Genomic DNA, 26,041 nt, shown 5'->3' on the forward strand with positions numbered 1-26,041 from the left:
GATTCCATAGATTTGCGCACAAATATATTACGTAGACTCGTGCACAAATAGATTCCACAGACTTGTACACACGGTTTTGCACAATCTGATGTTATAGACTTGTGCACAAACAGATGGCATATGCTTGTGTAAAAAACTGATTTCATAGACTTCCTCAAAAAGAGATGTCATCGACATTTGCACAAGAGATTCCGTGGACTTGTGCACATAAAGATTCTTCAGACTTGTGCACAAACATATTTTGTAGACCTGTAAACACAGATACCATAGACTTGTGCGAAAATAGATGTCAAATCACAAACTGATGCCATAGACTTGTGCACAATCATATTTCCTAGACCGGTGTACAAAACATTCTATAGATATGTGTACAAACATGAGTCATATACCTGTACACAAAAAATATTCCGCGGACTTGTGCACAAAACATTCCATATACCTGTACACAAAAATAATCCATGGACCTCTGCACAAAAACATTCCATATCCCTATGCTCAAAAATGTTCCTTACCCATTTGCACAAAAATATCACGTTCACCTGTGCACAAAAATATCACGTACACCTGTGCACAAAAATATTCGGTATCCATTTTCACAAAAATATTCCGTACACCTGTGCACAAAAATATTCCGTACAATTGTGCATAAAAATATTCCGTACACCAATGCATAAAAATATAATACATAAAGGCCTGTGCACAAACAGATGCCGTAGACCTGTAAAGAAACAGATTCCGTAAACCTGTGTACAAACAGATTCCGGAGATCTGTGCTCAGATTCCGTAGCCTTGTGCACAAACAAATTGCGTAGACTTGTGCACAAATAGAAATCACAGGCTTGTGCACAAAGAAATGTCGCAGACTCGCGCAAAAAGAGATGTTATAGACATATGCACATCATATTCCATAGAGTTATGCACAAACATTTTCAATGCCCCTATGCTCAAACAGATTTCAAACCCTTATGCTCAAAAAGATTTCAAACCCTTATGCTCAAAAAGATTCCATACCCATTTGCACAAAAATAATACGTAGACCCGTGCTCAAAAATATTCCGTAGACCTTTGCTCAGACAGAAGTCACTCGCGTGTGCACAAACAAATGTCATAGACTTGTGAATAAACAGATGTTATAGACTTGTGCACAAAGAGATGTTGTAGACTTGTTCACACACAGGTGTTATAGACTTGTTCACAAGCAGGTGTTATGGAATTGATCACAAACAGGTGTTATAGACTTATTCACAAACAGATGATTTAGACTTGTGCACAAACAGATGCTTTAGACTTGTGCACAAACAGACGGAATAGACTTGTGCACAAACAGATGTTTTAGTCTTGTGTACAAACAGATGTTTTAGACTTGTGCACAAACAGATGTTTTAAGCTTGTGTACAACTACAAACAGATGTTTTAGACTTGAGCATAAACAAATGTTATTGACTTGCGCAAAAAGAGATGTCATAGAAATGAGCAAATCAGATTCCATAGACCTGTACACAAACAGAGGTCGTAGACCTGTGAACAAACAGAAGTCGTGGACCTGTGCACAAACAGAAGTCGTAGACCTGTGCACAAACAGAAGTCGTAGACCTGTGCAAATAAAGATTTTTCACTTGGACACATAAAGATTCTTCAGACTTGTGTGTGCACATAATGATTCTTCAGACTTGTGTGTGCACATAATGATTCTTCAGACTTGTGTGTGCACATAATGATTCTTCAGACTTGTGTGTGCACATAATGATTCTTCAGACTTGTGTGTGCACATGATTCTTCAGACTTGTGTGCACATAAAGATTATTCAGACTTGTGTGCACATAAAGATTCTTCAGACTTGTGTGCACATAAAGATTCTTCAGACTTGTTTGCACATAATGATTCTTCAGACTTGTGCACATAAATATACCATAGACCCATGAACCAAAAATTCCATAGACCTGTGCACAAAGGATTCCATGCAGATTTGCACAAAAACATTCCGTAGACCTGTGTAAAACAATATTCCATAGGTCTGTGCACGAAATGATTGCAGGGGCCTCTGCACAAAGAGATTTTATACTCCTTTGCACAAAAATATTCTGTAGGTCTGCGCTTAAAGAGATTCCGTAGACTTGTACACAAACAGATGTTATAGTTTAGACTCGTGTAAAAATTTACTTACCTGTAATTGGTAATTATCTTTAATTTCTTATTTTGTTTAATTATCTTTGATTGCTTATTTTGTTTAATTAAGTTTAATCTGTACTTCGCAACTAAATTAGTTGGACGCGCGATAGTTATAATGACAATTAAGCTAGCTAATTGCCCTACCAATTTGATTATCCGCAGTAAAACGACGTAAGTCCTAGAATGACTTTCTTTATTACTTAACCCAAGCAAAAAAGTCTTAAGTTCCACAGTTTAAAGGTAAACCACGTAATTCGGAGCAGGTACTTAAAACTATTAAAAACAATACTTGAACTTTGTTTTTCTTAATGAAACAAAAATTGGCGCCCACTTTAAAAATGGGGCTTTCATTTAAGACCGTTTTCAAATCTATCAAACGTATAGTTATTTTTGTAAGGGTAGTTACAAAATGGGTAAGTTTGGAAACTTTCCCATGTTATTTCTATGGAGATTCTCTAGTTTTTCGCCAAAATCTGTGATTAATTTTATGGAAATGAAAACCACCCTTAGCAACTTTATGCTTTATAAAATAAACTATTAGGTGGATCATCTTGAAATTTTTACCACATATTAAGGGCCCGGATTTTAGTTCAGTAGAAAAATTTCGAAACAATAAACCTAGTACGAAAAAAGTTAAAACCAATCCAAAAACCTTCCTTATACATTAAAGCCGTCATCAGGCCTTATCTAAGGGAGCTACCGCTCCCTTAGAATTAAGTGAAAACTATAGTTTTACAACAAAATAATGTAGTTTTGTATTAAATTGACAATAATCGTGCTCGTGCATAACATTTTAGATGAGAGCGACTCTGAAATTAAAAAACGGAAGCCCCCCGTTTCAACTAATGGTAAGATCTTTATAAGCAGAACCAAGATCTCATTCAAGTAATTACGTGAATGAGATCTTGGCAGAACGAAAAGCAAAGATTAGTATATCATATAAATGAAATTTCAAGAAGAATTTCAAGAAGAAATTTTGGAGCCAGAGTACGGTAATCTGTCAGATTCTGATGGTGACGAAAATGCTACGGCACAGAAGAGCTCAAGTAATATTATAAAAATGTGTATTCTCAGTTTCACACGGATTTTAGGGAACGGAAAAACGGATTCGTATTTAAGCCAGTCGACAGACTGCCTGATATATACGGGTCGTTCGAGTTTCCTGCCTTTGTACGGGCAAATTTTTGGAACGGGAGAGTAGATAATTTTGACGCCAGAAATGGCAGGCCTATGGCTTCAAGCGAATAAACGCCAATTGGTTTTTAACCGTTGTTCCGCAAACAGGACCCCTTAGCGTAAGGATTTTTGAGGTGCAGAAATGGCAACCCTACGGCTTCACGCGAATAAACGACAATTCGATTTTAACTTTTGTGCTCTTAAAAGCGTAGGACCGTAGGTCGCGTAAGATTTACGCCGTAAGTAATTCTCGACTCTCTCTCGAGGGTGGGCTCTAGCTAGCTCTTATCATGGTGGGGGATCTTTTAACGACGTACTCGAGTTCAAAAATCTCGTAACTCCAAGGCACTGAAGTTAAAATGTACGTATCTCTGTACTCTCTAGCGTATGTCACGGTGGGTGGTCAGAGGCTCGGTTGCCCCTCTTTTGAACGGGAGAGTAGATAATTTTGACGCCAGAAATGGCAGTCCTATGGCTTCAAGCGAATAAACGCCAATTCATTTTTAACCCTTGTATTGCAAACAGCCCCCTTTAAGTTAAGTATTTCTGAGGTGCACAAATGGCAACCCCTACGGCTTCACGCGACTAAACGACAATTCGTTTTTAACCCTTGTGCTACTAAAAGCAGCCACGAAAGTATTTCTGAGGTGCAGAAATGGCAACCCTACGGCTTCACGCGAATAAACGACAATTCGTTTTAAACCCTTGTGCTGGTGGGGGATCAGAGGTTCTATTGCCTCTACTGGCTGATATATATACGTTTATTGAGACTTTGGTGGTCTCACTCTAGCGTATGTCACAGTATATTGCAACGGTTAAGTCAGAAGAAAAAAAAACGTCTTGGATAGTTTACAACGATTCAAAAATAACTTATCGCGATAGGCTTTACCCAATCCCAAGGATGTTTACCTTCTACTATTGAAATAAAAAAAAATAAAACTTACTGCTTAAATAAAAACTTGCTTCCCATACATTATAAAAGTATTTTAAATATCCATTCAGTTTGAAATTAATCATTTCATATTTCATTATCAGTAAGACCAAGCCTTTCAAGGAAGGGACACATATTATTAAAAAACCGTTTTCACAAACGGAAAAAACCTGATATATACTACATCGTTGATTTTGGGTCGCCACTCACTGTTCTTGTCACGGCTTCTAAGGGACAGATATTATAATTTATTCTAACCGTTTCATATAACACCACCATTTATTAAAGCGGTAAAATTACGTCATGACAATTAATATCGCATGTCAGGACAGCATCAACTATTAAAGCGGTAATATTACGTCATGACGATTAATTTCACATGTCACAGCTAAAATTGTCGATTCTTATCAGGGGCGTCAACTTCATTATCTTAACACATTTTCTTTACTTTTTATTTCGGCTGACATTTTTACCATAACTTCGTTGTTATGGTAAAAATAATTTATTTTTGGCTTCAAAAATGTCAGCCGAAATAAAAAGTAAAGAAAATGTGTTAAGATAATGAAGTTGACGCCCCTGATAAGAATCGACAATTTTAGCTGTGACATGTGAAATTAATCGTCATGACGTAATATTACCGCTTTAATAGTTGATGCTGTCCTGACATGCGATATTAATTGTCATGACGTAATTTTACCGCTTTAATAAATGGTGGTGTTATATGAAACGGTTAGAATAAATTATAATATCTGTCCCTTAGAAGCCGTGACAAGAACAGTGAGTGGCGACCCAAAATCAACGATGTAGTATATATCAGGTTTTTTCCGTTTGTGAAAACGGTTTTTTAATAATGAATATATTATCTAGTACTCCGCAATGCCGACTGAAACCGAGTATATAGTTTGATTTCAGCTTCAAAAAGCTCATTCCTATTAATTAAATTATAGAAGAACCAAATCCAAATGTTTAGAACGCATTGATCTCGAGTGCCGAAAGAGATATCATCAATATTGATGAAGAAGCTGGCATAAGTACGGGAAAAAAGACTTCTGCTCAAAGGTTTAGTAAGAATTTGGAGGAATTATCTTCATAATCATTTATTTTAAACAATAATTTCGAAATAACACTTTAAAATTTAAACTATTAGAATGTAGAGTCAAGAGCGTGTCGAACCGTGAAAAACCAAATCCAAATTCTAAAAATGCACATCACTCTATATGCAGCCCCAAACGATAGGTTTCAAATCCCAGATATTTGAAGCCCCCAAGGGCAGGTTTCAAATACCAGATAATAGCAGCCCCCAAGGGCAGGTTTCAATTCCCAGATATTTGCAGCCCACAACGGCAGGTTTCATATCCCAGATATTTGCAGCCCCCAACGGCACGTTTCAAATCCGAGATATTTGCAGCCCCCAACGGCACGTTTCAAATCCGAGATATTTGCAGCCCCCAACGGCACGTTTCATATCCCGGATATTTGCAACCCTCAACGGCTGGTATCAAATCCCGGATATTTGCAGCCCCAACGACTCGTTTGAAATCGCGGATAATTGCAGACCCCAACGGCACGTTTCAAATCCCAGATAATTGCAGCCCCAACAGCACGTTTCAAATCCTAGATATTTGAATCCCCCAACGGCATGATTCAAATCCCGGATATTTGCAGCCCCCAACGGCAGGTATCAAATCCCAGATACTGCAGCCCCCAACGGCAGCTATCAAATCACAGATACTTGCAGCCCCCAACTTCAGGTTTCAAATCCAAGATATTTGCAGCACCAAACGACAGGTTTCAAGGCCCAGATATATGCAGCCCCAAACGATAGGTTTCAAATCCCAGATATTTGAAGCCCCCAAGGGCAGGTTTCAAATACCAGATAATAGCAGCCCCCAAGGGCAGGTTTCAAATACCAGATAATAGCAGCCCCCAAGGGCAGGTTTCAATTCCCAGATATTTGCAGCCCACAACGGCAGGTTTCAAATCCCAGATCTTTGGAGCGCCCAACGGCAGGTTTCAAATCCCAGATCTTTGCAGCCCCCAACGGCACGTTTCAAATCCCGGATGTTTGCAGCCCCCAACGGCACGTTTCAAATCCCGGATATTTGCAGCCCCCAACGGCTGGTATCAAAACCCAAAACAAAGATTTCAAATCGCTATTTATATTTTTCAAACGAATTGGAAGGGTGAAGTTACGTCTGGCGTGGCTTACCACGATATTGAAACTTTCATCGACATCTGCGAGAAACAAAGGTTTCTGTGTTTTAACTTAGAAAGCCGTATTTTCGATCCGATAGCGCATTAAGGGTCCTCAGAGATGTCCGCACTTCTCTCGGAACTTCATATTTTACTTTAATTGAATTTAATCAACTTGAAGTCACTTTCATTACAACAAACCTTAATATCATCCCACGTTAAGCGGCATTGTGACTATGGAGTACCACCCTGCCCTGCGGTCCTCCAAGAAATGAAAATGAAGAAATTATTCCTGAGTAACGTAGAGATTAGCATTATGAACTAATCTTTGATAGGCAATTTTGATAGTTATGAAAATTTCTAGAAAAATAAATCGTTACTTGAATGATAACGAAGTTTTTAATATCTTAGAACTTTAGTAAGCGTAGGTTTATTCAATGCCGACTCAATTTATTAATTGAGTGGGATTAGGGGTGGGCTTCGTATGTCTGTCTATGCTCTACACACAGTGTAGATGAAGTGATTTTTGCAGTTAGCTAAAGGAAAGATAAACAACAGAGCAGATAAAATTAATAAAGGGAGTGGACGCTTCGCGCCATCTAGGTTTTCATCCGATAGAACACTTTCACTTTTTATGTCTGTAAACCCCTTTCAAGTATTCCCCCCTAATAAACACAAGTGACTCAATGGTGAGAACAGAAATTAAAGTCTATTTAATTAATTACTTTAATGACCATTAGAGTCGGGATTACTATAGTGTTTGGAAACGTTTCATAATTTTTCTAGAAAATTAATAATTCGTTTTATCCTGATTAGTTATTTAAATTTTATTAAATTAAATTTCTTACAATAGGCCAAATAAATACTGAATTTTTCGAGTCACCCGCCGGAAAGATCCGGTTTGATTATTGGTTGAAAAAATATCTCACACTAAGCGGGTGTCTAAGGGTGATTTTAATAATTGTAATTTATGAGAAAAACTTGGTTTTATACCCTTCGACAACCTAAAAACAACTAAAGTCAAAATTTTAAAAATCTTAAACTTCGATGGCTTTAATATTTATTATAGGAAAGTCTCAAAAACTATACTAATTTTAATCAAAATCAATCATTACGTTTATCCTAACAATTGTGCCACGACAAACGCTCTACAAACGCCGACAATATAACGGAAAATAATAATAATAATAATAATAATAAAATAAAAAATTCTGTACTAAGTTCAGCTTCGGCCACTTTTAATTTTTTTAATTAACGACCAAATTAATTCCAATAATGTATTACAAACCACTTATCATGATTAAAAAGCCAATTTGAACCTCTTGAATGCCTTTCTAAAACATTCGCCCCCTTTGGCTAATTTAGATCAAATTAATTTTTAAACGATGTTTAAAAGTATTTTAAAGTTTAAACTATTGGCAAAATTAAAAAATGGCTATTTTGAACTTTATAGCTTTAATTTTAATTAATAATGCCTTCATCGCACCTAGATCTCCTTAAATGACACTGCATAGGAATTGGTTGTTAAAATACGAAGAAAAAACTAATGCCGTTTCCCATGGACTAATTTTGTTGGGTAGAGAGTGAAAGTTTCCTTATTAGTGAATTAAAATACAGCTACGTCTCCTTAAATAGTGCTCCTTGGAAAACGGCATCAGCTTCCTTTAAGGTCTGCTTGGGGGCACCCTAGAGCGTGGTAATGTTTTTTTGTCGTTTACTACAAATTTGGAGGGATTCGCGCGATGCCGTCACAAAGTTAACGGTTTAGCTTTGGACACGACAACAACAGTAAGAAAATTAACGCGTTAAAAATTGACAGTCTCGTCGCATTGTTACTTAGCCCGGAAGGGTTAATTACGGAGCGGGCTTTGTTTAAAGCGGAATAAATCGGCATTAGAAGCATAAAATTATTAAAAAATGAGGTACGTTAAGGTTAAACTTTACTTTAGCTTGCGCATTCAAAAGTTTCTTCAATAAATATCATTTATTCGAGGTTAATTTGTAAAAAAATTAAGGTGCGGAAATTAATAAAAATATATATTTTCCATGTTTTTCTATGTTTTACCCTTCATATTAAAGGTTTGGTTTGGTCAGGTTTGGTTTGGTCAGGTTAGGTCAGGTTTGGTTTGGTCAGGTTAGGTCAGGTTTGGTTAGATTTGGTTTGGTTAGGTTAGGTTGGGTTATGTTATATATTTAGATAGTTTATGGTATTTGGTGGCTACAAAGAAGGAACTGGTCAGGTTCAACAGTAACAAGGAGTATAAACCCATTAGTGGAAGCAGTATTTTTTTTTCCGAAACAATCTCGCTTATGTTTATTCTCTCTAGACTTCGCTAAAAACGTATTACTCCTACGTAAAATATTAATAGACAGGCAAGGATTCATACCATTAAAGGAGCGCAATATTATGCATATTTTCATTTCATATACAAAGAAAAGAAATTATTATTAGCGATTTCCACTGACTGCTCCAAAGAGTGCTATCAGCGTTAGGATGACGTAACTGCCCTCAGCGAGTTTTGGAGAGTATAGTTTCGTCACTGGAACACGATCGAGAGGTCCGAGCGCGCTCTGAATAATCAAAATTGGCGCCGGAGACGAAATTAAAATAAAGTGTGTATATCTTGACGCAAATGGGCTGAAACCAATTAATAGAATTAACATTTCAATTAATTTACAAAAAATCTATTTTGAGTAATGATTAACAACGTCTCTGATATAATTATTGGTTTTAGGACGAGGCGTAATATCTTTAAAGTAAAAAACCTCGTATTCTTCATCTTCAGAACTTTGAGAAGATGATTCCAGAAATGCATAAGCATAAGCGAGTGCCTGTCTTCTATGAGATACCGCGTGGTCCGCGATTTTAATTTTATTACGTCATCCTCGAGCACCGTCGCTCCGTCGAATTTTTCGGAGCACGAAAGAGCAATTCTCGGGCAGTTTTTGGGGTCAGTGGAAAACGCGATTCTGGGCGAGTGTTGCACTCGTGTTCCCAGTGGCGGACGAAAACGCGCCGAGAGTGCACTTAGAGTGCTCTAATGCAGTCAGTAAAATCGCTATATGTTTCTGAGATGAGCTTCCCATTTTGTTGTTGTTTTGAAAAATATATCGCAATGCACGGGCCTTGATAGACATAGGAGGCAATGAAATAAATATATCGCATGCACGGGCCTTGGTAGATATAGGAGGCAATTATTTAATCTCTCCCTTTGCACGAGAGGTTTATCATTAATATTTAACTAAATATAATTATTTTTAATTATTTTAATCTTCAATTATTATCATTAATAATAGTTAAATCGTTTAAAATAAAGTTATACCTATTATCATCTCAAACTTTGCTAATATTGACGTTTAAAGTGAAGGGTACCCCTCTAGCCCGCTTTCCTCAAATTTTGGGGTATATATACGATTCGTTTCCATTATAATAGTAAGGAAAAAGCGCAATTGAGAAAACCTTTGGTGGCGATCCCACCTTAGGGAGGCTAGACGTTTCTCGTAACCCTAGCTGATCGCCGCGTATATCCTAAAACCAAACGATGATTAATCAAAAATGTCTTGATTAGAATCAAGACCTAAAAAGTATCGATAAGACTGAGGTTATCACTTGTCTGAAGGATCAGATATTAATTTTTCTTTTTAATTGAAACTTAAATGCATGCTTAAGAAAAAACAACGTTCCATTACCGTTTTCCGTTGAAATAAATTATTTTACTGGTAATCAATTTCAAAAATTTACTTATCTCGGCTTTTCGACCACAATTCCATTCCCCGAAAACATTTTATCATTACATTAATTACTTTTGGGAGAGTACGTGTATGGTTTTGCGTTTAAAAGGTTCCTAAAGACGTTACATCCCCATTCGTGACCGGCACGCTTCGCAGTGGAACATTTTAATTATTCTAAAACCAATGGCGCCAAATTCAATAGGGACAGCAAGATTTTTACTCGCGGTTTTGCAAAATGATGTAATATCAAGTGTACTTTAGTCAACCGTCGTACTGTTCTTTCTCATAGTTCAGGGCATGATCAGTGTTACTGCCCAATTTCTCTCTCTAATTTCTAACAATGGTTAGAGAGTATTTGATTCGGCACTGCATAACGTTATATACATTTATAATTCTAAGTAGCACAAATGGAAAAAGAATCCATTTTTTTATATTTTGGTTTGAAATAAATAAACTCATGATAGTAGTTATAACGAACTGAAAGTCAAGGGAATGGCACCGGTAATGAGCAGCAAAAAGAGAGGAAATTTTGCTTCAAGGTAGCAGAGGGACATGGTAGTGAAAATAGTAATCTAGAATTTTGTTCGTTCAAACCTTATTATACCATGAAATATTCAAATGAGGAGGCGGCACTACCTAGAAAGATTGATTTTAGCAGATAACAGCGAAAAACATTATGTTCTACACACACTGGGACTATGGGAGAGTTTTTGGGCCGCAGGTCGCACATGATGAAATTTCAACTCCAGTTTACATCAATTCTCCCTCTTCGTACTAGTAGCAGGTTAAGCTATAGTTTGCTCAGGTCCTGTTAGTCTCGAATGGGTTATATAGTTATTCTAACTTTTAAAAGGTTGTTGTCATGGCTTAACAGACCGCTATTACAGTTTTTTATTGTTTTATAGGTTATTTTGACACGTTATCTCCCAAAAGTAATTAATGTAATGATAAAATGTTTTCGGGGAATGGAATTGTGGTCGAAAAGCCGAGATAAGTAAATTTTTGAAATTGATTATCAGTAAAATAATTTATTTCAACGGAAAACGGTAATGGAACGTTGTTTTTTCTTAAGCATGCATTTAAGTTTCAATTAAAAAGAAAAATTAATATCTGATCCTTCAGACAAGTGATAACCTCAGCCTTATCGATAATTTTTAGGTCTTGATTCTAATCAAGACATTTTTGATTAATATCTGTTCCTTCAGTCTTCATTTTAATTAAGAATGTTAAGAAACTGCTTTACATTTTCAAAATCTGCACGAAGCAGAAACATATATATATATAGGGGACCATAACTTTAGCTCAATCAGACATTTATTTATAATGATACTTCAAAAAACGTAAATCAATAAAAGTTTGTATTCTTATTGCAGTTAACATAATACAATTTTTCACAATCATTTATTGAAACGCAGCATGACCCGACTTCTTGCAAGAACGTTCACCGAACAAAAGAACAGGAACTATTTCTGACGTTATTGCCTACATCGTTTCTCCGGTGTGAACTCGTAGGCAAACTACAAGGACCACATCAAGGAGTGCAGCCTACACGGACCCCAGAAAATCGAGATGCCGGTGAAGGAACCCATTCTGGAATTCAAAAACGTTGCCTGGCAACAAAAGCTAAGCTAAAACTATTATTATTTATCATTGGGAGGGGGAAAGGGGACAACGCTAAGATTAGATACATGAGAGAGGGGGAGATAGTTCGGTTATCATTATAGAGTACATTATCACTGATAACATGTTTTGTCTATTCCCACAGGTTAAATACGTCATCTACGCTGACTTCGAGTCGATTCTTCGCAAAGTTCATCGATGTGACGCCGACAGTGAACTCTCTCCAACCACGAAAACTTCGCAGCATATCTCCTGTGGGTTCAGCTATGTGATTGTTGGTCACGATGGTTCAGTGTCCAAACCGGTTACTTATCGTGGGGTAGATGCCACGGAAAGGTTTTTAGAAAACCTTTTGCGTGAAGATGCAATTATTCAGGGTAAAATTAAAGTTAACACCCCCATGAATTTATCAAACTTAGATAAGGCGCAGTTTGCCTCGGCCCAAGACTGCTACCTATGTAACGAACCCTTTACCGTAAATGATTGTAAAGTACTTGACCATGATCATACTACCGGAGCCTACAGGGGAGCCGCTCATAATTCGTGTAACCTGAAGCTGAGGAGCAGGAATTTCGTTCCGGTCTTTATGCACAATCTCTCTCGTTACGACGCCCATCTAATAATGAATAAGATAGGGTTGGTTAAAGATCAGGAGATTAAGTGCATTCCTACAAATTCGGAAACTTATATTTCATTTTCTCTTGGTAATCTAAGGTTTTTAGACTCAATTAGGTTCATGCCTGCATCGCTGGAGACACTCGTGGCAAATCTGGCCAGAGGAGGAGCTGACAAGTTTAAATGTTTAAACTCTGTGTTCAACGCCGAGGAAGTACCACATCTACTGAGGAAACAGGTCTACCCACACGACTACTTTGACTGCCAGACGAAATTCGACGAGACGGAGCTACCACTAAGGATGGCTTTTTCAATACCTGACGGACGAGGAGATTAGTGATGCGGATTATTCCCAGGCTCAAACAGTTTGGAAGAAATTCCAAATCGCTAATCTGGGCGAGTATCATGACTTATGTTACGACCGACGTTTTGCTCCTAGCGGATGTTTTCGAGAGTTTCAGGACCATGTGTTTAGAATATTATAAGTTAGATTGTGCGCACGCATATACAGGCCCGGCTTTGCTTGGCAAAGTGCGCTATGCATGACCCGAGAAAGATTGGAACTTTTATTAGACCCTGATATGCATCTTTTTATTGAGAAGGCGATAAGAGGGGGTGTTTCTTTAATTACACATAGGTTGGCAATAGCTAATAATAAGGATCTTCCCGAAACATTCGACCCAGCAAAACGTAGCTCTTACATTACCTACCTAGACTGTAATAACCTTTACGGTACTGTAATGTGTCACCACCTACCGATGAGTGGTTTTCGATGGATTCAACCCTGTCAGGATTTCACCCGTGAAATTATTTTGAATCACCCAGATGATGATTCCCAGGGGTTTATTCTAGAGGTAGATCTTGAGTACCTGGAAAGTTTGCACGAGGAACATAACTGCCTTCCCCTAGCCCCCGAAGCACGTGTTATTAGCGTGGACGAGCTTTCCCCGTTTTCGGTGGAACAATTGCATAAGCTCAAAATTAAAGTTAAGGATAGTCTCCCAAAATTATTACCCTCGCTTTATAACAGGGAGAAATATGTTCTTCACTACCGAAACCTCAAGTTTTACCTAGCTAAGGGGATGAAATTAGGAAAAATCCATAGGATCCTCACATTCGAGCAGGGCGCATGGTTAAAACCTTTTATTGAATTTAATACAGAAAAGAGGAAGCAGGCGACCAACGACTTTGAAAAGGATTTCTTCAAGCTAGCTAATAATAGGTATGAACCCGCCTAACCCTCAAGTTATTATTGTACACGTAAATTAATTATTATCTTTTAACAGCGTTTTCGGCAAGACGATGGAGAACCTTCACAACCGAATCAACTTCGACCTTGTACAGACCCGGGAACAGGCCATCAAGAAGTCCAGTTCCCCTACATTCCAGAGATTCACCATCTTCAGGAACGAGCTGGTTGGAATCCATCGGCTGAAGAAATCTCTCAAGTTGGACCGCCCCATCTACACTGGCTTTGCAATATTGGACTTGTCAAAGTTAGTAATGTATGACTTCCATTACAACACCATGCAGGCTAGATATGGCAGCGATGTCAAACTTCATATCACGGATACAGGTATTTTAATCGTTTACTATAGATTTATATATATATACTAGCCGTTACCCGCGGCGTCGCTCGCGTGTAATAAGAACTTCCATCTAAAATGATATAAAGAATGTGTAGATTTTACTGATGACTAATATTTTTGTGGCACCCTAGAAGCGAAGGCACTCGGCACAGTCCGTCAGCCCGTCGGGATATTTTTTATTACTTTTCAGGCGGACATTAAGGGTTTTTAAGTTTTTGGCCACCATTTAAAAAGATGGCAACAAATCGAACCCAAAATACCATCCAGCCCGTCTATAGGTTAAAGGAAACCATTGTACTAAATATTTGTGAAATCGGTTGGAACGCGCGGACTTTATTGCATAGAGATTATTTTTTACATTTCTGGGCGCCATTTTAAAAGATGGCGAAAAATCGAACCCGAAAGACCATTCACCCCGTCTTAAGGTTAAAGCAAACCAGTGTACTAAATATTTGTGAAATCGGTTGAAACGCGCGTACTTAATTGCATAGAGAAGATTTTTTACATTTCTGGGCGCCATTTTTTAAGATGGCGGCGGATTGGAAAAATCTTTCTTAGTACGCGCCTACTACTTATGAGTAACGTTCCTGCAAATTTTCAGCCTTCTAGGGCAAGCGGTTTGGGCTGGGCGTTGATTATCTGTCAGTCTGTCAGTCAGTCAGTCAGTCAGTCAGTCAGGACTTTGATTTATATAGATATAGATAAAAAACCTTTACTTGATTTTAAAACTAATCCAATGTTATTTTTTCTATGTATAATTACAGACAGTCTCACCTATCAAATTTTCACGGAAGACCTTCCCCGCGACTTTGCCCAAAACAAGGAGATGTATGACTTTTCCGGCTACCCTAAGGATCATCCACTCTTCAGTGATGAAAACAAGAAGGTGCTTGGGAAGTTCAAAGATGAACTCAATGGCATTTTGATCCAGGAGTTCTGCGGCTTGCGGCCGAAAATGTACAGTATCCTGTCGGCAAAGGGTGAAAAGAAGACGGCGAAGGGTGTCTGTCGTCGCGTTGTCCAAAAGAAGATCCGACATGCCCAATACAAGGAATGTCTCCTAGAGCGGGAGCTTACCATCGAGGAGATGAAGCGGATCGTAAGCGTAAAACATCAACTCTATTCCGTTACGCAGAGGAAATTAGCGCTGAACCCTTGCGATGATAAGAGGTTCATCATCGATGGAATATCGACGTACTCGCACGGTCATTTTAAAATTAAAGATGTTTAATAATTGTTAGTTAATGAATAGTTTTTAGGTTTATATAATTTAATGTTTAGTTTTTTTATAATTTAAATAATTTAATGTATAGTTTTTCAGTTTCAATAATGTATAGTTTTTAAGTTTCAATAATAAATAGTTTTTTAGTTTCAATAATGTATAGTTTTAAGTTTAAATAATTTTATGTTCAAGTAGAATGTATAGTTTTAAGTTTTGTTTTTACCCTCTCCCGCAAATGAGTTTTAAGCCTCAAGTTTAAGGTTTCTCATTCTCAATAAAAATTTATATTTAAATACCAATTCTCTCTTTCACTTACTTCATACAACTTAGGCAACATTAATTCATTCTAGGAGGGAGGGCAGACCCCCAGCCCGAGGACCGGCCGCGCATGCGCATGTGTAAGAAAATTCCCGCGCACGTGTGTAGGAATAAATTCGCGCGCGATTTGAACAAGAAAAACACACATTTAAATTTAAAAAAACTTTATTGAAAATCTCTTGTACATAAATTCCGATATCATTCAAATTCTTATCTTTCACAAATTTTAAGCAAATATCATACATTTTAATACCTCTACATCTATACAAAGAAAAATAAATACAGTACCCGCCGCATGTCCTACTGGTATTTCCTTGAAATTGTTTTGAATTAAAAGTTACGGTAACACTATTTCTTTCTACGAAATCGTTGAATTGAAACATGTCCGGTGGGTTTCCAAAACTATCAAAGAACTCTGTATTTTTGTTACTAGAAAAGTAGATAACGGTCCAATGTTCTCCGTTGGTATCCGACATTCCCGTATTCACGATATATAGGGAAGGGAAAGATTTCACAGTTTTAAGTAACATATCCGCGGCGAAAAAGATCCTTGGTGAATTTATCCCTTTCCTTAATTCTAGTTATTTGTATAGTGTCCATAATCTTCTAGTTGTAATCGTATATGACAGTTCTATTCTTATCAATCTCAACCAAATTCTGAAACTCAGAGTAATATAAAACTGTGATAGTCTGGGGCAAGTCTTTGGCGAATTTTAATTCCAATCGTAGATTACCATTCCTTATCAACTGAAATTGAGAGGTCGAACTTTTAAGGTCGGGGCTTAAATCAAAAGCGAATATGCAATTCCCATTGGGGAATTCCTCTCGTGAAATAGTTCCCCTCGTCCAATAACTATTGAGAGGTTTGGGTAAAGAGATTGGTATAAGATCTCATATACTGACCACCTGAAAAGTTTGGGGTAAGGGGCTTATGCGGAACACTCGCTCCGTCGAGGTACAGCGCAATATGATTTAAATCAAAAGGTTGAAAATTGAAAGGAGACTTTCCACAATCACCCAAATACGTATTTTGATCTACAAGAGCGAAAAGAACTCTTTTGGGTAGTTGACCCTTGAATAAATTATCTCTAACGCATATTTTTGTACCACTGTTAATTGAGAAAGTGTTGCATTCCGTACGAATAATCGGGCATTTCATAGTTGTCAGTTCCAGACATTTAGCGTGAGCGATTAACACTTGGTAATTTTACTTTACGAACATACAAGGATGCTACCTCGTAAACTACTTTCCATTTAACTGCACCGGCTGCCTGCACGCAAAATTCGTTTGGACTTTTAACAAACCTGAATTTGAGATCCGTTAAATTTGGGAAGTATCGGGGTTGTTGACAATGATCCAAGTGTACAGTTCCTACCATATCTATTGTCCCTTTTCTAGCGAAAGCCGCCCTTGTTTTAAACCCTTCGTTATCGACCAACACGTCAAATTTCCCAGCAGTGTCTTTGCAAAACATGGAACTAGTAAGAAAACTGGTTTTGGCAGGTCCTCCGAACGTCACCGCCGTTTGAAACATGGCCTTGTAAGGGTAGTTTTTCGGTGATGGTGTAACGGATCTCTCTTGAGCCGAAAGGTGTACTTCACTGAAAAGACTATGCACGAAGTTATTTACTGGTCCAACTTTGTCCGCAGCTGCTGGGATTGTTTTTCCATCTGACGGGTCTACAATCCTAACTTGAATATGTAGTAAAGTCTTGGACAAGTCCAAATACGCGTCGGAACTGCCAGCCACGGTGAACGTGATTGTCGAATTTTCGTTAATGTTAGAGATGGGGCTGTATTCGATCCATTCTCCACTCAGAATACTGGTATTGGTAAGGGGTACGTCGAAAAGTTCAACTTCGCTACTGATTGACCCATGCGAACCGGGATGGACGTGTGTCATTATATTTTTTAGGTAAAAATATCAGGTCGTTTAAAGGACGTTGCTTTCCTCTTTCTTGTCACGACTGAACTGACGAGTGATCTAGACTTGCGTTTCCTTTTATTACCATTCCCCGTCATTTTTCTTATTTCTTCCGCCGCACTAAGGGCTACGTCTTTAGCCGCGGCTTTTCCATGAGACTTGACCGATGCTTTTAAGGGAATCCCGCTAGCTACGTCAGTCACAACCTTTGCACCTGTGTTCAGAAACTTTTTACCGAGGTAACTGGCACCTCTTTTGAGTAGAGGTATAGCCCGGCGGAAGGCCGATGAAATGAAGTTTCCCAATCCGTGTTGCACCGGAAGTCCCCTGTATACCGCTAAAGAATTACCAATTTGGGAATGAAAGTGTTTATAATAATCAAATTCCCCGCCATGTCCGATCTGGTTTAAAAAGTGTTGATCGTAGTCCGATTGATTAAAAGACATATTTGATTTGACGACGTTCTTCATCTAAAACTTCAAGTGTAAATGACACGAGAGTCTGTTTTACCTTCTAATTTATAATGGTGACCACATTCTACGGGGTCTAAAGTGTAGAGTAACGTGAACTCTTCCTCTCACGAAATCTATGGGTGTGCCAAGCTCACTCATTATGTTAATTTCAATTGACTGGAAAGTATTGCAGGCGAGGGGGAGGTAGTGTGGACTAGGAAAATCCTTGTCCACTGTTTCTCCGTCATTACCCTGTACGCTAACGATTCTTAGTAGAGGTATGTGTACATCTCCCACGGGTCTAGACTCGACCACGTCGCTATAAACAAAGAGTGAATGAACTCCGACGTCGAGGTCAAAGGGGTACGTAGCTATTGTAGACTGAGCAAAAGTCGTGGATTCCGTGGAATCTTTCGAAAATCCAAGAATAACGGCTAACTCCCCCGGTATAGTTAACAATAATCCTCTTTGATTGAAATTTGTACTCGTCGTATGCGTTTTATGTAACTAAAGGAATACTTGACACGGGTGGAGGGTTTACGTGTAGTTTCGTTTGACACACCATCCTCGACGTAGTTAAGTTGCTCGATAAGGTCCTGGATAATACCATAATATCCAGCGGGTAACTCTATAATTGTGGAATATACCACTTTACCATTACTCACGAGTATAAGCGAGCATGTCTTACTCAAATTATCCCAAGTGTGCGGGTAGCTAATTTCCGCTAAGCCTACTTCGTAAAATCCTTCCAATTTTACGGGTTCAGGGAGGTATGCCCTGAATTTACTTCTCGTATTGCCGGGAAAATACCTCATCGACGAGTCGGAAGGTAAAGTGATGTAAAAGCTCATACTATATCTATTTCCTGAACCCAACTGTCAAAAGACGGAGAGTATCCTTTCCAACGTACTAACTTCTCCAGCGTTCCGTCAGGTCTGCGGCGTTTCCTCAGGATCTTTTCTATTTTAAACGCACTAGAATTTAGGTCTTTGCCCACTTTCTGTAATTGCTCCTTGTAAAAAATACCAGTAATCGGTTCCGAATTCAAATCCCGGATCTTATACACCGGTGGACTACGAGGTAATCTCTCCACCACTTTGAAAAGTTCTTCCGACCACGTGGGCAAGTAACTCTTCTCGAAAATATTCTTATGTTTGCTTATCCGAACTACGTCACCAATATCGAAAGGATACTTTAATGGTGGGGAAAAGTCTATATCGCCGTAAAGGTTTTCCCATACCCGTTTCGATGTTTCGGGTGTGACTTCAACAGGTTTACACTTTATGGATCGATGATAATTGTTATTATAAGCTTGAACCATGTCTTTAAGAGCGTCAATGTACTTATAGGTATTGTTTTCCGTGAAATACCGATACATGCGACTTTTTAGAGTTCTGTTGAACCTTTCAACTATCGTAGCCTTCTGTTCGGAATCCGGGGCAAAGAACCCAATCCCCCTTCTTTTCAACTCCGTCTGAACATCCCTGCATATGAACTCATTACCGTGGTCACTTTGCACTCGCTTCGGCGAGCGACCCGACTCGAGAATACCCTTAAAAGCCTTAAGGATGGTTGGTCCTTTCTTGTCCTTGGTAGCCACCACAAAGGCGTATTTACTGAAAACGTCAATGCAGCACAGGAGGTATCTGAACGCTTTATTGTGACGAGTTAGGTTCTTCAAATCAGCTAAATCAATCTGCCACTGCTCATCGATCCCATAAACTATTGTCCTATTTCTCTTAAAGTTTTTTCTAGCATTCTTGTGTAATGTATACGTATCTTGGGTTTTTAAAAATGTCTCTACGTCTTTTACCGTAACCTTTAACCCAGCCTCTTTAGCCGCTCGGTATAATCCGAGAACACTTCCATATGAACCCGGGTCAGAAACATTAGAATAAATCTCTTTCAGTCTATCCATTAAGGGTGCAGTTGGTTACACTATGATAATGCCTGAAGAGAAAATCGCTAACCTCTATAATTTGGAATATGGCAATTACTAAAACCACAGTTAAAATTTTAGGAGATTTAAAAAATGTGTCTTCTAGGTTGGCTAACACCCCAAAAGTACCCACCTGATTATCGCAACCTTCCATATCGGAATACTTAAAATGAATGAAACGTGGAATGTAAATGAATCGTATTTTATTAACAACAAGTGCTACAAGTTTATCCAATTTCCGAAACCTTCACCAGTCTGAGCGGGGAAATAATAATCCCCCTTCACTTCTTCTTCTTTCTCCACTTTTTCTTTCTTCGCTTCACTTTTTTCAGGCGGGGGTAGGTCTGTTTTTCTAATTTTAATTAATGATCTTGGTACATTAACCGTATACAAAAGTTGGTAAAACTGTGGGGCGCCAATGACGGACGACCGTTTTTTAGAACTCGTCGCAGTATAAGCTAATAAATCAATTATATTTGAACCGATGATTTTACGGTTCTCATATATTAACTCTCCCGCGTGTGTCCATCTTATTTTTGATATACGGTCAATCCATTTGTACAAGTTCAAACAATCAGCTGCGCTATAGGAAGGAACCGAAGAGACGATTTCAGGACTCCAATTCCGGTTTTTCGCAGGTTTTTCTTTCACCCTTTTCACCGTTTTATTAATTTCCCTCGAAAGTACGTGGTTATATCTTAATAATTTATCGGTATCGTTTAATTTAGCATCGTTTATGATGGATTTCAACTTGTCTTCCTTATCCAACTCCATTGAAGTGTCGACTTTTAAACCACTATTTGAATTTAACCTATTATACGTTTCTTCGGAAATTAATAACATTTTTCGCGCCATTTTTATTTTATAGCTCGACTTATAGCCGCACCTGCTACTGAACTAATGATAGATAGTAACGGACCGAGAAGTAAAGGGATGAAACCTCCGTTTTGAATTAATAGTTTCCTTTTCTTTGAAGGGCGGATGTTAGACGAAACTCTTCTTATAACGTGTCGATGTTTCTTCAACCGCTCCTTCTCCTCCTCCTCGCACCCCAAGAACTTTGATAGGGTTTCGGCCTTCTCCGCTCCTTTCGTCACGTATGACGATGCTCTTGCTCGGATGTAGTCGGCGGCCTCCTGCGTCGTTTCGTATGGGTAATCGCCCTCCTCGAATGCCAGATCGCAAGTGTTCCGTGAGAGCCACCTGCACTGTCTTTTATCCTTGGTGGATAACTCTGAGAACTTGCATGGGGATTGGAAGATCCAGACTTCGTGGACGTCGGTCTCCTTCAGGAACATCGTCAGCTCTTTGATTATCCATTGCCACTTAATCCGGAAAACGTTCGCTTCAAGGATGGCCGTCATTTCGGTATGAACAGTGCTGCTTGTTGACCTGGAAGTATACCTGTTCTTAGACGTTGGTTATCTAGGGTGTTAGCCTTAAGGTCTACAAATAGATAGCCGTAAGGTTCCAACGTCGCCTGTCTAAAGGAGTCTACCACGTATTTACTATTTCCCGGCGAAATTTGTTTCGCAAGATGGATAATGGCAGACTGATCACGTGGTGTTTTAAATATAACCAAGTAATGGGCATTTAAGTTTAAGGTACGAATTTCCTTCCCGGGGTAATAAAGATTCTGCATTAAAATTAAAACTGAGGTGTTCCTATGGTGCGAGCCCCTAATGAAAAGATTCGTCACGTCCTTATTTTTCGCTATTTCACATAGTAAGTCGTCTAATATAACGTAGTTCCTCACACTAGCATCTAGGGTGTTAACATCTAATAAGCCCTCGTGAAATTCTACACTCGGAGTATGGGATAGTATAGCACCGTATAGTTTCGACTGATACTCCGTGTAACACCAAATTATTCTTTCGGGGGTGGGTGAAATACATATATCCTTATGCTTAATTAATTCTCCTACGAAAACACTTTTCCCACAGCCGGTGACTCCGGCTACTAGTCCGGTAAAGGGGTGTTGCATACTTAAATCCATATCGATAAATGCTGGAGGAATTAACTACCATAAACTTATATTTAAAGAAATTTATACTTACATTTTTCGGATCTGGATCGGTACTTCAAGGAAGGATGTAGAATGTCTTATGTTTAAACCGTCCTCGTCTTTTATACTTTAATGTCACGTGACTTTCTGACCATGTAAACATGGCGCTCTTTTTAGACCAATCACGTTCTTATAGTGAACACGACGTGTATGACAGGGGTTATTTACCACTGTTGACGCTTAAGCCTAACATTGACGCCATGATTGATTCACTGACACCATACACGTCATGTACGTCACAACAAGATTGGGTGAAAAAGGTTTGATTCGCTGGCGCCATAAGAAGAAAAATGATGTGGGCGCCCATTGACGCCATATTTACCGGTGCCATCTGGCACTGTCTGACGCCAGTGGGCCAGCTCGCACACTTTCTATCTACTAAAGGCGACCTGTAATGTAGGACAATATGACGTAAGATAGGAGTGTACCTTTCCTAGTACGGAAATCGTGCGCTAGCGTCTAGTTCGCAATTGCATGTGGAAGGTACGGTCCAGTGGGGGCCGAATAGGTTTACCGCATTCTATGGGTTTAGGTTTGACCATCGGGGTTACCCGATCCACTTGGTCACGCTCATTGTAGAGCTTAAGTTCCCGTAAGTGGAATGTCCCTTTTAAAACCACGCTACTACCCTGTGGGCGGAGAGTGTAGGAATAGGGTGATAATTTGGAGCTTATTATAAACGGACCTTCCCAGGATGGTGCTAACTTGGCGGAAAACCTATTCCCAGCGGATGATTGGTAGTGTTTTCTTTAAAACTAAATCTCCCTCTACAAATTCGAACTCTCGCTTCTTTTCATCATAAATAGCCTTATTCCTTTGCTGGCTATTTACTAAATTAGCCTGGGCTTTTTTTATGGCGCTACTAATTAATTCTGCCTTACGAAGGGGTTCTATTTGCTCGCAAGCTTTCGATATTTGATTGTGGTCAATATTCATGATGGGCGCTTCTCTTATCTCTCTACCAAAATTTAAAAACGAAGGTGAAAATCCTGTTGATTCGTTTTTCGACGCGCGCAATGCCATGACGAACTGTTGAAGGCCTTCATCCCAATATTGGTGGCTTTCTTTGACGTAGCATTTTATCATAATTCCTAAGGTTTTATTAGCTCGCTCGGTTTGATTACTTTGAGGGCTATAGAATGATGTGAATCTCTGCTTGATGTTAAAGAGACTACAAACCTCGCGCATTAGGTTTGACACAAATTGTGACCCATTGTCTGAGACTATTCTTTTCGGAACGCCAAATCGAGAAAATACTTGATTCACCAGGATGTTAGCTATGTTTTTCGTTGTTGCTTTTTTTTAAAGCAAAAGCTTCAACCCACTTGGTGGAATAGTCTACTACTACTAAAATATGAGTGTTCCCCTTCTTACTTCTAGGGTACTCACCCTTCAGATCTATCCCAATTATTTCCCAAGGTTGAGAAAGTTCAGCCGATTTCATAAATCCTGCCTGCTTGACGGGAGGGGATTTATGCTCTTGGCAAATCCTACATGTTTTGACATATTTACTAACGGCTTTTGCCATACCTTCCCAGGTGTAATACTTTCGAACTCGTTGTAAGGTTTTACTGGCTCCTTGATGGCCAGATGACGGAATATCGTGACAGGCGGACATAACTATATTAACTAAGCTATCGGGTACTACTACTATGAACGATTGTAGTATGTTAGGGCGTTTGGCACGATCACCATTGTCGTCCTGAATACTACTACTACTATTATTGTTGCTACTATTACTACAACCTTTGTTAGGGCGTTTGGCACTATCACCATTGTCGTCCTGAGTACTACTACTACTATTGTTGTTGCTACTATGTGTCTTTCTATGCCAGTCGTAACTAGTACGAAGACACCCCAGTTTTAGTTAGAATAGTTAATAGTTACTAAATGTGGAAAACTGTCGATCATTCACTTTGCAAACCGCAGTTGGGAACCTTGTATTCCTGTCCTGAGTGTATTAAAGCATATAAAGAAGTGCAAACACAGAAGCGCATAAAAAGAGCGGCTAGACGAATTGTGGAACGAAACCATCGGTCTAAAACCATGAACCAAACACCACCCAGTGGCGGAGTTGGTGGGAGCCAGGGAGCAAGTAATATAGTAGTAGCAACTTCAGCTTCCCTTACACCCCCAGTTTTAGGAAATCCACTAGTTAGCACCATGGGTAGCATAAGCTCACCATCCGTAAATCTATTACCACCAACGAGCAACCCCATTCCGCCTGGAATGCAGTTAATCTCCTCGCTAGTCTTGACGGTAATGAAAAAACAAATAGCTGATTTACAGGCCCAATTGCAAATTCGAACTCAAACTCCTAGTGGCACCCTGACTGCTAGCTCTGTCAGTCAAACTAGTTCAGTACCACCCATACATGGTAGTCAAACTAGTAGTATAGTAGGAAGCCAAACGGGTTATAGCGGTCAGCCAGTTCTAGCGCAGGGCTGGTTTCAAAATAGGATGCCAAAAATTACCCCGCCAACTTTTACGGGAAAACCTTCGGACATGAATACGAAGGATTTTCTTACGAAAGTAAAACAAATTAGAGAAACATTGGCAATGCCAGATGATTTATTCATTCAGACATGGATACCGCAAATGTTTTAGGGTCCAGCTCTCGACTGGTGGCAATCTTTGACAATTAAGCCAAGCACATTTTCTGACCTACAAAAGGAAATCAAAAAGGAGTTTGCTTATCAAGTAAACGATGCTGTTCTAAGCGAAGAACTCATTAATCAAAAACAAGGGTACAATGAAGGAGTCCGCGAGTATGTAAATAACATGAGGGAAAATTTTCTCCAATTGGAAACCCCCTTGCCTGTTCCCATCCAAATAGAATATGTGACCCGCAATCTACGAGATAGCATTAAGCCATACTTGGCAACCGCAACTTTTCATACGGTTAGTGAACTTTTGGAGGCGGCCGTACGTGTCGAACTTTCACAAAGAAAAGTTGGCGGTCAAACCAGGGAAAATAGCTCTAGGGATAATAGTGACCCTGAAAATAGATACCACAGAAGCGGGCATCGTAGACACAAAAATAGTAGTAATTTTCCTCCCAGATCGAATCCGCCTAGTTTTAACAGTCATTAGGTGCTTGCATTGTAATCAAGAAGGGCACAAAGTACCTGATTGCCCTACAGTGGTATGTACGAGCTGTGGGAAAAAGGGCCATATTCAACGGTATTGCCCGCAAGCGGGAAACGAGAAACGGGGAGGTCCCAGGGGAGAGGGAGCCCCCCCAAAGAGAAAGTAGTAATCCTCAAAAATAGCCCCTTCGCCATAGACTGCCACGTGTCAAAAACTAGTGATCGAAAGAAATGCCTCATAGAGGTTAACATAGCGGGTATTCCTACCCTAGCACTTGTAGATTCAGGAAGCTCCGTTTCTTTAATTGGTTGTACCCTTAGTAGTAGTTTAGTGCAGCTAGGATTTAACATTTCCCCCATCAATATTAAACTTAGAGTAGTAGATCAAAATTCAATAGTAGTAAAAACGGCAATACAAATGCCTTTAGAAATTTCAGGAAAGCTTTTGACACACGAGGCAATCATTCTCAAAGACCTGGCTTATCCTTGTATCTTAGGGTTGGACTTTTTAAGGACTTCCGGTATGACGGTTAGTTATGGTCAAATGAGTTGGTGTTGGGATACGAACCCCTCCGTTTCAGACGAATTTTATAATAATGGTAGTAATTTTAATTTAGTAGATTGTAATTTATTTGAGGACGAGGAGTTCGACAGAGAAGCTATTTGTAAGGCGATAGAGGAAGCACCCATAGATAAAGATAAAAAGGGAAAATTAAGAGCGCTAGTTTTTAAATTTAAAAGTGTGTTTTTCGTTAACCCAGGTTTAACTAAATCCACGGAGCATTACGTCGACACGGGCGACAGTCTACCTATAGCGTGTCTCCCATATAGATATTCTCCTTATAAACGAGAAATAATAGATGGAATAATTCAAGAAATGTTAGACTTGAATCTCATTGAACCATGTAGTAGTCCATGGTCTGCTCCCACCTTAGTAGTTGGTAAACCTGACGGAAAACACCGCTTAGTTATAGATTATAGAAAACTTAACAACATAACACGCAGG

At 39.0% G+C, this 26,041-nt stretch overlaps 3 protein-coding genes across 3 annotated transcripts; 1 reads left to right on the top strand and 2 right to left on the bottom strand.

The window, feature by feature from the left end:
* The first annotated feature begins 12,841 nt into the window (after positions 1 to 12,841).
* On the top strand, positions 12,842 to 15,256 carry LOC149644989 (uncharacterized). The gene is made up of 4 exons (XM_089850391.1): positions 12,842 to 12,962; positions 13,598 to 13,658; positions 13,723 to 14,012; positions 14,790 to 15,256. The coding sequence occupies exons 1-4, from the start codon at positions 12,842 to 12,844 to the stop codon at positions 15,254 to 15,256; spliced, it is 939 nt and encodes a 312-aa protein (XP_089706517.1).
* Positions 15,257 to 16,171: 915 nt separating this feature from the next.
* On the bottom strand, positions 16,172 to 17,469 carry LOC149644990 (uncharacterized protein F54H12.2-like). Its single transcript, XM_089850392.1, has 4 exons — positions 16,790 to 17,469; positions 16,591 to 16,674; positions 16,469 to 16,471; positions 16,172 to 16,418 (listed from the first exon to the last, which is right to left on the bottom strand). Exons 1-4 carry the CDS (start codon positions 17,467 to 17,469, stop codon positions 16,172 to 16,174), a joined length of 1,014 nt encoding a protein of 337 aa, XP_089706518.1.
* Positions 17,470 to 18,789: 1,320 nt separating this feature from the next.
* Positions 18,790 to 19,860, bottom strand: LOC149644991 (uncharacterized). The gene has a single exon (XM_089850393.1). It carries the CDS (start codon positions 19,858 to 19,860, stop codon positions 18,790 to 18,792), a length of 1,071 nt encoding a protein of 356 aa, XP_089706519.1.
* Between the last annotated feature and the right edge of the window lie 6,181 nt (positions 19,861 to 26,041).

This window comes from Phalangium opilio, unplaced genomic scaffold, assembly GCF_054372755.1.
Source record: "Phalangium opilio isolate 3A_F unplaced genomic scaffold, DU_Popi_V2 ptg000090l_1, whole genome shotgun sequence".
Taxonomy (NCBI): domain Eukaryota; kingdom Metazoa; phylum Arthropoda; class Arachnida; order Opiliones; family Phalangiidae; genus Phalangium; species Phalangium opilio.